This window comes from Ascaphus truei, unplaced genomic scaffold, assembly GCF_040206685.1.
Source record: "Ascaphus truei isolate aAscTru1 unplaced genomic scaffold, aAscTru1.hap1 HAP1_SCAFFOLD_990, whole genome shotgun sequence".
NCBI lineage: Eukaryota > Metazoa > Chordata > Amphibia > Anura > Ascaphidae > Ascaphus > Ascaphus truei.
In genome coordinates, this window is record NW_027457330.1 from 70911 (window position 1) to 86216 (window position 15306).

At 51.3% G+C, this 15306-nt stretch overlaps 1 protein-coding gene across 1 annotated transcript in view; it reads left to right on the top strand.

Annotated features, from left to right (window-relative positions):
• LOC142486784 (integrin alpha-L-like) overlaps positions 1-15306 on the top strand; it is a 92209-nt gene that overhangs the window by 58193 nt on the left and 18710 nt on the right. The window contains exons 13-18 of the mRNA XM_075585238.1: positions 5925-6066; positions 6181-6273; positions 6637-6716; positions 8245-8331; positions 11807-11879; positions 12091-12198. Of these exons, the coding sequence (XP_075441353.1) occupies positions 5925-6066; positions 6181-6273; positions 6637-6716; positions 8245-8331; positions 11807-11879; positions 12091-12198 (583 nt within the window). The remainder of the gene's footprint in view (positions 1-5924; positions 6067-6180; positions 6274-6636; positions 6717-8244; positions 8332-11806; positions 11880-12090; positions 12199-15306) is intronic.

Here is a 15306-nt window from a genome sequence, read left to right on the forward strand (position 1 = left end):
CCTGTGTGTCACCACGCTGTGTGACATGTTGTGTCCCTGTGTGTCACCGCGCTGTGTGACATGATGTGTCCCTGTGTGTCACCACGCTGTGTGACATGTTGTGTCCCTGTGTGTCACCACGCTGTGTGACATGATGTGTCCCTGTGTGTCACCACGCTGTGTGACATGTTGTGTCCGTTTGTCACCGTGTTGTGTGACATGTTGTGTCCCTGTGTGTCACCACGCTGTGTGACATGTTGTGTCCCTGTGTGTCACCGCGCTGTGTGACATGTTGTGTCCCTGTGTGTCACCGCGCTGTGTGACATGTTGTGTCCCTGTGTGTCACCGCGCTGTGTGACATGTTGTGTCCCTGTGTGTCACCGCGCTGTGTGACATGTTGTGTCCCTGTGTGTCACCACGCTGTGTGACATGTTGTGTCCCTGTGTGTCACCACGCTGTGTGACATGATGTGTCCGTGTGTCACCACGCTGTGTGACATGTTGTGTCCCTGTGTGTCACCGCGCTGTGTGACATGATGTGTCCCTGTGTGTCACCACGCTGTGTGACATGTTGTGTCCCTGTGTGTCACCACGCTGTGTGACATGATGTGTCCCTGTGTGTCACCACGCTGTGTGACATGATGTGTCCCTGTGTGTCACCGCGCTGTGTGACATGATGTGTCCCTGTGTGTCACCGCGCTGTGTGACATGTTGTGTCCCTGTGTGTCACCACGCTGTGTGACATGATGTGTCCGTTTGTCACCGTGTTGTGTGACATGTTGTGTCCCTGTGTGTCGCCGTGTTGTGTGACATGTTGTGTCCCTGTGTGTCACCACGCTGTGTGACATGATGTGTCCCTGTGTGTCACCACGCTGTGTGACATGTTGTGTCCCTGTGTGTCACCGCGCTGTGTGACATGATGTGTCCCTGTGTGTCACCACGCTGTGTGACATGTTGTGTCCCTGTGTGTCACCACGCTGTGTGACATGTTGTGTCCCTGTGTGTCACCACGCTGTGTGACATGTTGTGTCCCTGTGAGTCACCGCGCTGTGTGACATGATGTGTCCCTGTGTGTCACCACGCTGTGTGACATGATGTGTCCCTGTGTCACCACGCTGTGTGACATGTTGTGTCCCTGTGTGTCACCACGCTGTGTGACATGTTGTGTCCCTGTGTGTCACCACGCTGTGTGACATGATGTGTCCCTGTGTGTCACCACGCTGTGTGACATGATGTGTCCCTGTGTGTCACCACGCTGTGTGACATGATGTGTCCCGTTGTGTCACCACGCTGTGTGACATGTTGTGTCCCTGTGTGTCACCACGCTGTGTGACATGATGTGTCCCTGTGTGTCACCACGCTGTGTGACATGATGTGTCCCGTTGTGTCACCACGCTGTGTGACATGTTGTGTCCCTGTGTGTCACCACGCTGTGTGACATGTTGTGTCCCTGTGTGTCACCACGCTGTGTGACATGATGTGTCCCTGTGTGTCACCACGCTGTGTGACATGTTGTGTCCCTGTGTGTCACCACGCTGTGTGACATGTTGTGTCCCTGTGTGTCACCACGCTGTGTGACATGTTGTGTCCCTGTGAGTCACCACGCTGTGTGACATGATGTGTCCCTGTGTGTCACCACGCTGTGTGACATGATGTGTCCCTGTGTCACCACGCTGTGTGACATGTTGTGTCCCTGTGTGTCACCACGCTGTGTGACATGTTGTGTCCCTGTGTGTCACCGCGCTGTGTGACATGATGTGTCCCTGTGTCACCACGCTGTGTGACATGATGTGTCCCTGTGTGTCACCACGCTGTGTGACATGTTGTGTCCCTGTGTGTCACCGCGCTGTGTGACATGTTGTGTCCCTGTGTGTCACCACGCTGTGTGACATGTTGTGTCCCTGTGTGTCACCGCGCTGTGTGACATGATGTGTCCCTGTGTGTCACCGCGCTGTGTGACATGTTGTGTCCCTGTGTGTCACCACGCTGTGTGACATGATGTGTCCGTTTGTCACCACGCTGTGTGACATGATGTGTCCCTGTGTGTCACCACGCTGTGTGACATGATGTGTCCCTGTGTGTCACCACGCTGTGTGACATGATGTGTCCCTGTGTGTCACCACGCTGTGTGACATGTTGTGTCCCTGTGTGTCACCGCGCTGTGTGACATGATGTGTCCCTGTGTGTCACCACGCTGTGTGACATGTTGTGTCCCTGTGTGTCACCACGCTGTGTGACATGATGTGTCCCTGTGTCACCACGCTGTGTGACATGATGTGTCCCTGTGTGTCACCACGCTGTGTGACATGTTGTGTCCCTGTGTGTCACCATGCTGTGTGACATGATGTGTCCCTGTGTGTCACCACGCTGTGTGACATGATGTGTCCCTGTGTGTCACCGTGTTGTGTGACATGTTGTGTCCCTGTGTGTCACCACGCTGTGTGACATGATGTGTCCCTGTGTGTCACCACGCTGTGTGACATGTTGTGTCCCTGTGTGTCACCGCTCTGTGTGACATGTTGTGTCCCTGTGTGTCACCGCGCTGTGTGACATGTGTCCGTGTGTCACCACGCTGTGTGACATGATGTGTCCCTGTGTGTCACCACGCTGTGTGACATGTTGTGTCCCTGTGTGTCACCACGCTGTGTGACATGATGTGTCCCTGTGTGTCACCACGCTGTGTGACATGTTGTGTCCCTGTGTGTCACCGCGCTGTGTGACATGCTGTGTCCCTGTGTGTCACCGTGTTGTGTGACATGATGTGTCCCTGTGTGTCACCGCACTGTGTGACATGCTGTGTCCCTGTGTGTCACCGCGCTGTGTGACATGATGTGTCCCTGTGTGTCACCACGCTGTGTGACATGATGTGTCCCTGTGTGTCACCGCGCTGTGTGACATGCTGTGTCCCTGTGTGTCACCGTGTTGTGTGACATGTTGTGTCCCTGTGTGTCACCACGCTGTGTGACATGATGTGTCCCTGTGTGTCACCACGCTGTGTGACATATTGTGTCCCTGTGTGTCACCACGCTGTGTGACATGATGTGTCCCTGTGTGTCACCACGCTGTGTGACATGTTGTGTCCGTTTGTCACCGTGTTGTGTGACATGTTGTGTCCCTGTGTGTCACCGCGCTGTGTGACATGTTGTGTCCCTGTGTGTCACCGCGCTGTGTGACATGTTGTGTCCCTGTGTGTCACCGCGCTGTGTGACATGTTGTGTCCCTGTGTGTCACCGCGCTGTGTGACATGTGTCCCTGTGTGTCACCACGCTGTGTGACATGTTGTGTCCCTGTGTGTCACCACGCTGTGTGACATGATGTGTCCGTGTGTCACCACGCTGTGTGACATGTTGTGTCCCTGTGTGTCACCGCGCTGTGTGACATGTGTCCCTGTGTGTCACCACGCTGTGTGACATGTTGTGTCCCTGTGGTTCACCACGCTGTGTGACATGATGTGTCCCTGTGTGTCACCGCGCTGTGTGACATGATGTGTCCCTGTGTGTCACCACGCTGTGTGACATGATGTGTCCCTGTGTGTCACAGCGCTGTGTGACATGATGTGTCCCTGTGTGTCACCACGCTGTGTGACATGATGTGTCCGTTTGTCACCGTGTTGTGTGACATGTTGTGTCCCTGTGTGTCACCGTGTTGTGTGACATGTTGTGTCCCTGTGTGTCACCGCGCTGTGTGACATGTTGTGTCCCTGTGTGTCACAACGCTGTGTGACATGTTGTGTCCCTGTGTGTCACCGCACTGTGTGACATGTTGTGTCCCTGTGTGTCACTGCGCTGTGTGACATGTTGTGTCCCTGTGTGTCACCACGCTGTGTGACATGTTGTGTCCCTGTGTGTCACCGCGCTGTGTGACATGATGTGTCCGTGTGTCACCACGCTGTGTGACATGATGTGTCCCTGTGTGTCACCGCGCTGTGTGACATGCTGTGTCCCTGTGTGTCACCGCGCTGTGTGACATGTTGTGTCCCTGTGTGTCACCGCGCTGTGTGACATGTTGTGTCCCTGTGTGTCACCGCGCTGTGTGACATGATGTGTCCCTGTGTGTCACCACGCTGTGTGACATGATGTGTCCCTGTGTGTCACCGCGCTGTGTGACATGTTGTGTCCCTGTGTGTCACCACGCTGTGTGACATGTTGTGTCCCTGTGTGTCACCGCGCTGTGTGACATGATGTGTCCGTGTGTCACCACGCTGTGTGACATGATGTGTCCCTGTGTGTCACCACGCTGTGTGACATGTTGTGTCCCTGTGTGTCACCGCGCTGTGTGACATGTTGTGTCCCTGTGTGTCACCGCGCTGTGTGACATGTTGTGTCCCTGTGTGTCACCACGCTGTGTGACATGTTGTGTCCCTGTGTGTCACCGCGCTGTGTGACATGATGTGTCCGTGTGTCACCACGCTGTGTGACATGATGTGTCCCTGTGTGTCACCACGCTGTGTGACATGATGTGTCCCTGTGTGTCACCACGCTGTGTGACATGTTGTGTCCCTGTGTGTCACCGTGCTGTGTGACATGATGAGTCCCTGTGTGTCACCACGCTGTGTGACATGTTGTGTCCCTGTGTGTCACCGCGCTGTGTGACATGTGTCCCTGTGTGTTACCACGCTGTGTGACATGATGTGTCCCTGTGTGTCACCACGCTGTGTGACATGTTGTGTCCCTGTGTGTCACCGCGCTGTGTGACATGTTGTGTCCCTGTGTGTCACCGCGCTGTGTGACATGATGTGTCCCTGTGTGTCACCACGCTGTGTGACATGTGTCCCTGTGTGTCACCACGCTGTGTGACATGTGTCCCTGTGTGTCACCACGCTGTGTGACATGATGTGTCCCTGTGTGTCACCGCGCTGTGTGACATGCTGTGTCCCTGTGTGTCACCGCGCTGTGTGACATGTTGTGTCCCTGTGTGTCACCGTGTTGTGTGACATGATGTGTCCCTGTGTGTCACCACGCTGTGTGACATGATGTGTCCCTGTGTGTCACCGCGCTGTGTGACATGCTGTGTCCCTGTGTGTCACCGCGCTGTGTGACATGTTGTGTCCCTGTGTGTCACCACGCTGTGTGACATGTTGTGTCCCTGTGTGTCACCGCGCTGTGTGACATGATGTGTCCGTGTGTCACCACGCTGTGTGACATGATGTGTCCCTGTGTGTCACCACGCTGTGTGACATGATGTGTCCCTGTGTGTCACCACGCTGTGTGACATGATGTGTCCCTGTGTGTCACCACGCTGTGTGACATGTTGTGTCCCTGTGTGTCACCGTGCTGTGTGACATGATGTGTCCCTGTGTGTTACCACGCTGTGTGACATGATGTGTCCCTGTGTGTCACCACGCTGTGTGACATGTTGTGTCCCTGTGTGTCACCGCGCTGTGTGACATGTTGTGTCCCTGTGTGTCACCGCGCTGTGTGACATGATGTGTCCCTGTGTGTCACCACGCTGTGTGACATGATGTGTCCCTGTGTGTCACCGCGCTGTGTGACATGCTGTGTCCCTGTGTGTCACCGTGTTGTGTGACATGATGTGTCCCTGTGTGTCACCACGCTGTGTGACATGATGTGTCCCTGTGTGTCACCGCGCTGTGTGACATGCTGTGTCCCTGTGTGTCACCGCGCTGTGTGACATGTTGTGTCCCTGTGTGTCACCGCGCTGTGTGACATGTTGTGTCCCTGTGTGTCACCGCGCTGTGTGACATGATGTGTCCCTGTGTGTCACCACGCTGTGTGACATGATGTGTCCCTGTGTGTCACCGCGCTGTGTGACATGCTGTGTCCCTGTGTGTCACCGCGCTGTGTGACATGTTGTGTCCCTGTGTGTCACCGCGCTGTGTGACATGTTGTGTCCCTGTGTGTCACCGCGCTGTGTGACATGTTGTGTCCCTGTGTGTCACCGCGCTGTGTGACATGTTGTGTCCCTGTGTGTCACTCCGTGTTGCAGGGACACGCAGCTGGTTGTGCGTGACGCGGCTTCTCTCTCCGTGTTCCTGGAGCTACAGAACACGGGTGAGGACGGTCACCTGGCCACCCTGAGGGTCACCTACCCCCCCGGACTGTCCTTCCGCAAGGCCAACGTCACGCAGGTACCACGGGAGGCCATGTGACACGCGAGGGGTGGGGGGCCATGTGACACGCGAGGGGTGGGGGGCCTTGTGACACGAAACTGGTGATGTAATAAGACCCCCCCGCGTCCCCAGGCTTCCTATCGGATGTCCCTGAGCTGCCGGGAGTCGCAGCCACAAAACCTGATGTGTAACGTGAGCCACCCTGTGCTGAGACACGGAGCGCGGGTGAGAGGGGGAGGCGAGGGGGGGCGAGGGGAGGAGAGGGGAGGCGAGGGGAGGAGAGGGGAGGCGAGGGGGGGAGAGGGGAGGCGAGGGGAGGCGAGGGGGGGAGGGGAGGCGAGGGGGGGAGAGGGGAGGAGAGGGGAGGAGAGGGGAGGCGAGGGGGGAGAGGGGAGGAGAGGGGAGGCGAGGGGAGGCGAGGGGAGGCGAGGGGGGGAGAGGGGAGGCGAGGGGGGGAGAGGGGAGGGGAGAGGGGAGGGGAGAGGAGGGGGGGGGGAGAGGGGGGGAGAGGGGGGGGGGAAGAGGCACACAGTGCAGAGGGAGAAGATGGGGGGAGGTCTCGCTGAGTGACGTGTCTCTTTTCTTCAGGCTGGGATACAGGTTGTGTTTGACACTCTCAGTAACATCTCCTGGGCAGAGAGAGTGCAGATAGAAGTGACAGCCATCAGGTGAGAGACAGCCTGAGAACTGCACTGAGGGACAGAGAATGTGCGCACAGCCAGAGAGCGAGCGCTACCAGAGACTGTGAGAGAAAGGAAGAGAGCGAGAGCTAGCAGAGACTGTGAGAGACAGATAGAGAGCGAGAGCTACCAGAGACTGAGAGAGACAGGGAGAGAGCGAGAGCTACCAGAGACTGAGAGAGACAGGGAGAGAGCGAGAGCTACCAGAGACAGAGAGACAGGGAGAGAGCGAGAGCTACCAGAGACTGAGAGAGACAGGGAGAGAGCGAGAGCTACCAGAGACTGAGAGAGACAGGGAGAGAGCGAGAGCTACCAGAGACTGTGAGAGACAGATAGAGAGCGAGAGCTACCAGAGACTGAGAGAGACAGGGAGAGAGCGAGAGCTACCAGAGACTGTGAGAGACAGGGAGAGAGCGAGAGCTACCAGAGACTGTAAGAGACAGGGAGAGAGCGAGAGCTACCAGAGACTGAGAGAGACAGGGAGAGAGTGAGAGCTACCAGAGACTGTGAGAGACAGGGAGAGAGCGAGAGCTACCAGAGACTGAGAGAGACAGGGAGAGAGCGAGAGCTACCAGAGACTGAGAGAGACAGGGAGAGAGCGAGAGCTACCAGAGACTGAGAGAGACAGGGAGAGAGCGAGAGCTACCAGAGACTGAGAGAGACAGGGAGAGAGCGAGAGCTACCAGAGACTGAGAGAGACAGGGAGAGAGCGAGAGCTACCAGACACTGAGAGAGACAGGGAGAGAGCTACCAGAGACTGTGAGAGACAGGGAGAGAGCGAGAGCTACCAGAGACTGTAAGAGACAGGGAGAGAGCGAGAGCTACCAGAGACTGAGAGAGACAGGGAGAGAGCGAGAGCTACCAGAGACTGAGAGAGACAGGGAGAGAGCGAGACCTACCAGACACTGAGAGAGACAGGGAGAGAGCTACCAGAGACTGTGAGAGACAGGGAGAGAGCTACCAGAGACTGTGAGAGACAGGGAGAGAGCGAGACCTACCAGAGACTGAGAGATTCAAGGATAGAGAAGGCATGTAGTCAGAGACAACCAGACAGGGAAAGTTGGCGGAGAAAATAAGAGACAGCTGGCAGAGTGGGAGAGAGAGTGTGTGTTCCAGAGACAGAGAGACAGAGGCGGTCAGCTGAGAGAGAAAGAGATGTTCAGCAGAGAGAGAAAAAGAGAGAGAGACGGTCGGTTTAAAGAGAAAAAGACAGAGAGAGAGAGATAGTCGGCACAGAGGGAGAGACAGTCGGCACAGAGGGAGAGACAGCCGGCACAGAGGGAGAGACAGTCGGCACAGAGGGAGAGACAGCCGGCACAGAGGGAGAGACAGCCGGCACAGAGGGAGAGACAGCCGGCACAGAGGGAGAGACAGCCGGCACAGAGGGAGAGACAGTCGGCACAGAGGGAGAGACAGTCGGCACAGAGGGAGAGACAGTCGGCACAGAGGGAGAGACAGTCGGCACAGAGGGAGAGACAGTCGGCACACATAAATCTGCTCATCCTCTTTTTCTCAGTGACAACGAGAGAAACGAGACATTCTCTAATAACACGGCGAGACGAGACATCCCGGTCCTGTATCCAATCAATGTGATCACCAAAGGGTCTGTATACTGTGTGTGTGTGTGTGTGTGTGTGTCTATACAGCCCTGTGTATATGCTTGCTTTGTGTATATATGCACAGCCCTATGTATATACCTGCTGTATGTGGTGTGTTTATATATACAGCCCTATGTATATACCTGCTGTGTGTATGAATACCTGTGTATATAAATATATATAGCCCTATGTATATACCTGCTGTGTGTATGAATACCTGTGTATATAAATATATATAGCCCTATGTATATACCTGCTGTGTGTATGAATACCTGTGTATATAAATACATATAGCCCTATGTATATACCTGCTGTGTGTATGAATACCTGTGTATATAAATATATATAGCCCTATGTATATACCTGCTGTGTGTATGAATACCTGTGTATATAAATACATATAGCCCTATGTATATACCTGCTGTGTGTGTGAATACCTGTGTATATAATTATATATAGCCCTATGTATATACCTGCTGTGTGTGTGAATACCTGTGTATATAAATATATATAGCCCTATGTATATACCTGCTGTGTGTGTGAATACCTGTGTATATAAATATATATAGCCCTATGTATATACCTGCTGTGTGTATGAATACCTGTGTATATAAATACATATAGCCCTATGTATATACCTGCTGTGTGTTGTGAAGTTTGTTACTTTGTTTTCTTGGAGCCGCCCGACCCTAGCCAGGGAAATTCTTTGTTTAGTTATTGCTCAGTTGAGCAGGGTTTTGCTTTGTATCCGTTTTCCAGTGCCTGGGACTGAATAAAACAGGCAGAAGCTGCTAAAAGGAATATTGCATTACGTCTCATCAATTTACTCACCCTAAAAGACCGTGTTCTCGCGGTCCCGGACAGACGGCAAATCCCCGTGAGGAAGCCGTTTGTCACATACTGTAAGGTGGAGAATGCGGGCAGAACACTGAAAGGTCTGCGGGTGAAAGAACTTATAAGGAAAAGGTTTTTTTCCGGTAAAACCAGATGGTGAGTGCGTTGGTACGTACTGTTGCAGACATTAATGCCAATATTCAACAGCTGCCAATGTCCCAGTGTGAGACAAATCACTTGCTGAGAGAGGCGCTTTGGGTCCTGAGAGAGACAGTCCGGAGAGAGACAGTCCGGAGAGAGACAGTCCGGAGAGAGACAGTCCGGAGAGAGACAGTCCGGAGAGAGACAGTCCGGAGAGAGACAGTCCGGAGAGAGACAGTCCGGAGAGAGACAGTCCGGAGAGAGACAGTCCTTAGAGAGACAGTCCTTAGAGAGACAGTCCTTAGAGAGACAGTCCTTAGAGAGACAGTCCTTAGAGAGACAGTCCTTAGAGAGACAGTCCTTAGAGAGACAGTCCGGAGAGAGACAGTCCGGAGAGAGACAGTCCGGAGAGAGACAGTCCGGAGAGAGACAGTCCGGAGAGAGACAGTCCGGAGAGAGACAGTCCGGAGAGAGACAGTCCGGAGAGAGACAGTCCGGAGAGAGACAGTCCGGAGAGAGACAGTCCGGAGAGAGACAGTCCGGAGAGAGACAGTCCGGAGAGAGACAGTCCTTAGAGAGACAGTCCTTAGAGAGACAGTCCTTAGAGAGACAGTCCTTAGAGAGACAGTCCTTAGAGAGACAGTCCTTAGAGAGACAGTCCTTAGAGAGACAGTCCGGAGAGCGACAGTCCGGAGAGCGACAGTCCGGAGAGCGACAGTCCGGAGAGCGACAGTCCGGAGAGCGACAGTCCGGAGAGCGACAGTCCGGAGAGCGACAGTCCGGAGAGCGACAGTCCGGAGAGCGACAGTCCGGAGAGCGACAGTCCGGAGAGCGACAGTCCGGAGAGCGACAGTCCGGAGAGCGACAGTCCGGAGAGAGACAGTCCGGAGATCCGGAGAGCGACAGTCCTGAGAGCGACAGTCCTGAGAGCGACAGTCCTGAGAGCGACAGTCCTGAGAGCGACAGTCCTGAGAGCGACAGTCCTGAGAGCGACAGTCCTGAGAGCGACTGTTGCTAAAGCCCCAGCGGAAGCCGGTCCAGGGCCCAAGATGACCAGGGTAAGCCACTTCCTACAGAATATGGAGCCCTCAGATGATATTGAAACCTATCTTCTCACTTTTGAACGCACGGCACAGAGAGAGGGATGGCCAGAAGCCGAGTGGGCCAGTCTAATCGCACCCTTCTTAAGCGGCGAACCCCAGAAGGCTCACTTTGACCTAGAACCGGCTGAAGCCAACAACTATACGAAGTTAAAAAAAGGAGATCCTCACCGCCTTGGCGTAACCACTGCTGGTCCAGTCCAGAGGTTCCACGCATGGTCCTTCACATCAGACAAAGCCACCCTGTCACAGATGTATGACCTCATCCACCTCGCCCGGAAGTGGCTGCAACCCAAGACCAACTCACCAAGCCATATCGTGGAACAGTTGGTTATGAACCGGTTCTGGAGGCAACTTCCCTACGCCGTTGGGTCAGCCAGAGTAACCCCCACACTGTAGATGAGCTGGTGACCCTTGTAGAGAGGTAAGTCATGGCAGAGGAGCACCTGCAACCCTCAGGCCTGGAGCATCCCCACAACCCAAGGACCCAGGACTCTACCAGAGACAGTAAAAGGGTAGCAGAGTTAGGCCCCGGACATGTTGCCTGCGTGCTTGCGGAAGCGTGCTGACGCGCGCTCCCACTTAGCACTGAGCACCTACAGCCGCAATTAGAGCGGCTTTAGTAGGGGTTCACCTGCGCTTCCGCGTGCTTGCGGAAGCGCAGGTCTTGGGGGAATTTAAAATTCCCCCGCTTGCCGGCGAGACAGGCCAGTCACGTGAGCGGTTCGCCAATGAGGGCGAACCAGCTCCGTGACGTCACTAGCCCGCCCCCGGCCAGTGACGCGCCAGTGACGCGCCCGCCCCCGGACCGCCCCCTGATGGCCTGCTGAGAGCGTGTGCGGTAAGCAACCGCAAGGCCAGGGAAAGCACCCGCTTTCCCTGAGCCTCAGCGCGCCTCAGCACGCCAGCGGTAAGCGTGTCCGGGGCCTTAAGGGGGCCTGAAGAGCAGCGACCGTCTTCACACATCGCCAGCGACACTGGCTCATATACTAAGGGCAACAGCTGACATGAAGCGCTATGAAAGGGCTCTAAGTGGGACACAGACTATATGCCCAAATGTGTAAATTGTAATTGTGGTCTCAATGCATGGCCCTGGCCCAGAGGTCCCCTTGAATGACCATCTCTGGGCATTTGTAAAGGTAAATGGTAAGATGGTTCAGGCACTTCTTGACTCTGGGAGTATGGTTACCCTGTTGCCCAGAAAACAGGTAAACAGATCACAAGATTGGCAATTTGTTGTATACAGGGGGTAACCGGGAATATCCCACTGTCAAGGTTCTTATTGAAACTGAGTTTGATTCCTTAAATTTCAGGGTTGGTATAGTACCCCAACTGGCACATGGGGGCAGTATTGTGTTGTTGCTGGGCAGACACAGGGGTTTTATCTCTCTCTCTCTCCTCGCAGTCTGGCCAAGTCTATCAAATACATCAATTTCAGCAACGTCCTCCAGAGCAGAGAACTGACCCACGGATACCAGGTGACCTCTGACCTCCAGTCCGTCCTTCCACCTTGTAAATTGTTTCCCCTGGAGACAATAGGATCCCAGTGATGGTCTGGCCCCTCTCTGTGACCTCTCACCCGTTTACCTCTCACTCATTGACCCCTTTTTTCTGTGACCTCTCACCCTATGACCTTTCTCTGCAACCTCTGACCTCTTGCCCTCACCCCATGACCTCTGAACTGCCCAGATCAGGAACCTGCAGCCGGACGCTGTGACCCCCGCAGTGACCATTTCCGTGGTGATCCCAGTGATACTATCGAATTGGCTGGAATGGGACGTGAGGGACATCAGTGGGGTGAGTGTTGTGTAGTTCTGTCGGGGTCTCTCAGGGACACTGTGTGTATCTGTGTGTAGTTGTGTATCTGTGTGTAGTTGTGTTACCTCTGTCTTCCCGTCAGGACCCCGGGATGAGTTGTGTTGCAGTGAGTGGTGTCGGGGTCGCTCAGGGACTCTGTGTGTATTTGGGTGTAGCTGTGTATCTGTGTGTAGTTACATAGTTACATAGTAGAAGAGGTTGAAAAGACAAACGTCCATCAAGTTCAACCTCTGCTAAATTTAGACAACAGAAACTTTATCCTATATCTATACTTACTTATTGATCCAGAGGAAGGCAAACAAAAAACCCCATTAAGGGGAAAAATTAATTCCTTCCGGACTCCAAGAATTGGCAATCAGATTATTCCCTGGATCAACATCCTTCCCATGTATACTTATTTGGTATATCCCTGTATACCTTTCCTTTCTAAAATCTACTGTATCTGCCATCAGTCTCCATGGGTAATGAATCCCACATTGTAACTGCCCTTACTGTAAAGAACCCTTTCCTTTGTTGCAGGTGAAATCTCTTTTCCTCCAACCTTAAGGGATGGCCCCTGAGTCCTTTGTACTGCCCTTGGGATGAATAGTTCATTTGAAAGCTCCTTGTACTGTCCCCAAATATATTTGTATATAGTTATCATATCCCCTCTTAGACGCCTCTTTTCTAATGTAAATAAATCTAATTTAGCTAGCCTCTCCTCATAAATCAGATTGTCCACCCCCTTTATTAATTTGGTGGCTCTTCCCTGCACTCTCTCTAGTTCCAGAATGTCTTTTCTAGGGAGAGGTGCCCAAAATTGTACTCCATACTCAAGGTGCGGTCTTACTAATGCTTTGTAAAGGGGCATAATTATGTTTACTTCCCTTCCATCCATTGCCCGTTTGATGCAAGATAAGATCTTGTTTGCCTTTGCAGCTACTGCATGACATTGGGCACTATTGCTAAGCCTGCTGTCTACAAGCACTCCTAAATCCTTCTCCATCAAGGATTCCCCCAATATATCTCCATTTAATTTGCAAGTCGCCTGTTTATTCTTGTTTCCCAAAAGCATAACCTTACATTTATCTGTATTAAACCTCATCTGCCATTTACCTGCCCACGTTTCCAGTCTCTCCAAGTCCTTCTGGAGAGAAATGACATCCTGCTCTGATTCTATTACCTTACACAATTTAGTATCATCAGCAAAGATGGAGACTTTGCTCTCGATCCCAACCTCAAGGTCATTAATAAACAAGTTAAAAAGCAGGGGTCCCAGTACCGATCCCTGAGGTACTCCACTCACGACTTTAGCCCAACCTGAAAACGTCCCGTTTATGACAACCCTCTGTTGTCTGTCCTTTAACCAGTTTTCAATCCAGGTGCAAATATTATTACGGAGTCCAATTTGCTTTATTTTGTACACCAACCTCGTGTGGAACCGTATTAAAAGCCTTTGCAAAATCTAAGTAGACCACATCAACTGCATTACCCTGGTCTAAATTCCTACTTACCTCCTCAAAGAAACAAATGAGGTTAGTTTGGCAAGATCTATCCTTCATAAATCCATGCTGACTATTACTAATAATTTTGTTTTCCATTAGGTTTTCCTGAATATTATCCCGTATTAAACCTTCAAGTAGTTTCCCCACTATTGAAGTCAGGCTTACAGGTCTGTAATTTCCCGGTTGTGATCTAGCTCCCTTTTTAAATATAGGCACCACATCAGCTTTACCCCAATCTTGTGGTACTGAGCCTGTGGAAATGGTCTCCTTGAATATTAAATATAATGGTTTGGCGGTTACTGAGCTTAACACCTTGAGAACTCTTGGATGTATGCCATCGGGGCCAGGTGCCTTATTTACTTTAATTTTTTCAAGCCGCTTATGAACTTCTTCCTCAGTTATCCAATTGGTCATTAATATGGAGGTTGTGGCTTCCTCCTGTGGCACTACTATTGAACTTGATTCTTCCCTGGTAAACACAGAGGCAAAGAATTTGTTTAATACCTCAGCTTTTTCCTTATCTCCAATAATCTGCCTACCCGTCTCACACTGAAAGGGTCCTATATTTTCTTTTCTCATTTTTTTGTTATTAAGGTACTTAAAGAACTTTTTAGGGTTGACCTTACTTTCTATTGCAATCCTTTTTTCATTATCCATTTTTGCTAATTTAATTGCCCTTTTACAATTTTTGTTACATTCCTTATAATTCTGACACGATGTCTCCGTCCCTTCTGACTTAAAGAATCTAAACGCCTTCCTCTTCTTGTCCATTTCCTCCCCTACCTGTTTATTTAGCCACATTGGTTTTGACTTATTTCTTTTATACTTATTACCCAAGGGTATACACTGATAAGTGTGCTTTTCTAACAATGTTTTTTTTTTATTACTTGAATTTTTATTGGTCTTTTTAAAGAGAAGGGATACATAAAAAAGATAAAAGGGACGGGGCGGGGGGGTTACATTGATACTTACAATCTGGTAATAACACGGTTTGCTTGTAGGAATATTAGCTTGTAGGAATATTAGCTTGTAGGAATATTAGCTTGTAGGAATATTTGCTTGTAGGAATATTAGCTTGTAGGAATATTAGCTTGTAGGAATATTAGCTTGTAGGAATATTAGCTTGTAGGAATATTTGCTTGTAGGAATATTAGCTTGTAGGAATATTTGCTTGTAGGAATATTAGCTTGTAGGAATATTAGCTTGTAGGAATATTAGCTTGTAGGAATATTTGCTTGTAGGAATATTAGCTTGTAGGAATATTAGCTTGTAGGAATATTTGCTTGTAGGAATATTAGCTTGTAGGAATATTAGCTTGTAGGAATATTAGCTTGTAGGAATATTTGCTTGTAGGAATATTAGCTTGTAGGAATATTAGCTTGTAGGAATATTTGCTTGTAGGAATATTAGCTTGTAGGAATATTTGCTTGTAGGAATATTAGCTTGTAGGAATATTAGCTTGTAGGAATATTAGCTTGTAGGAATATTAGCTTGTAGGAATATTAGCTTGTAGGAATATTAGCTTGTAGGAATATTAGCTTGTAGGAATATTAGCTTGTAGGAATATTAGCTTGTAGGAATATTAGCTTGTAGGAATATTTGC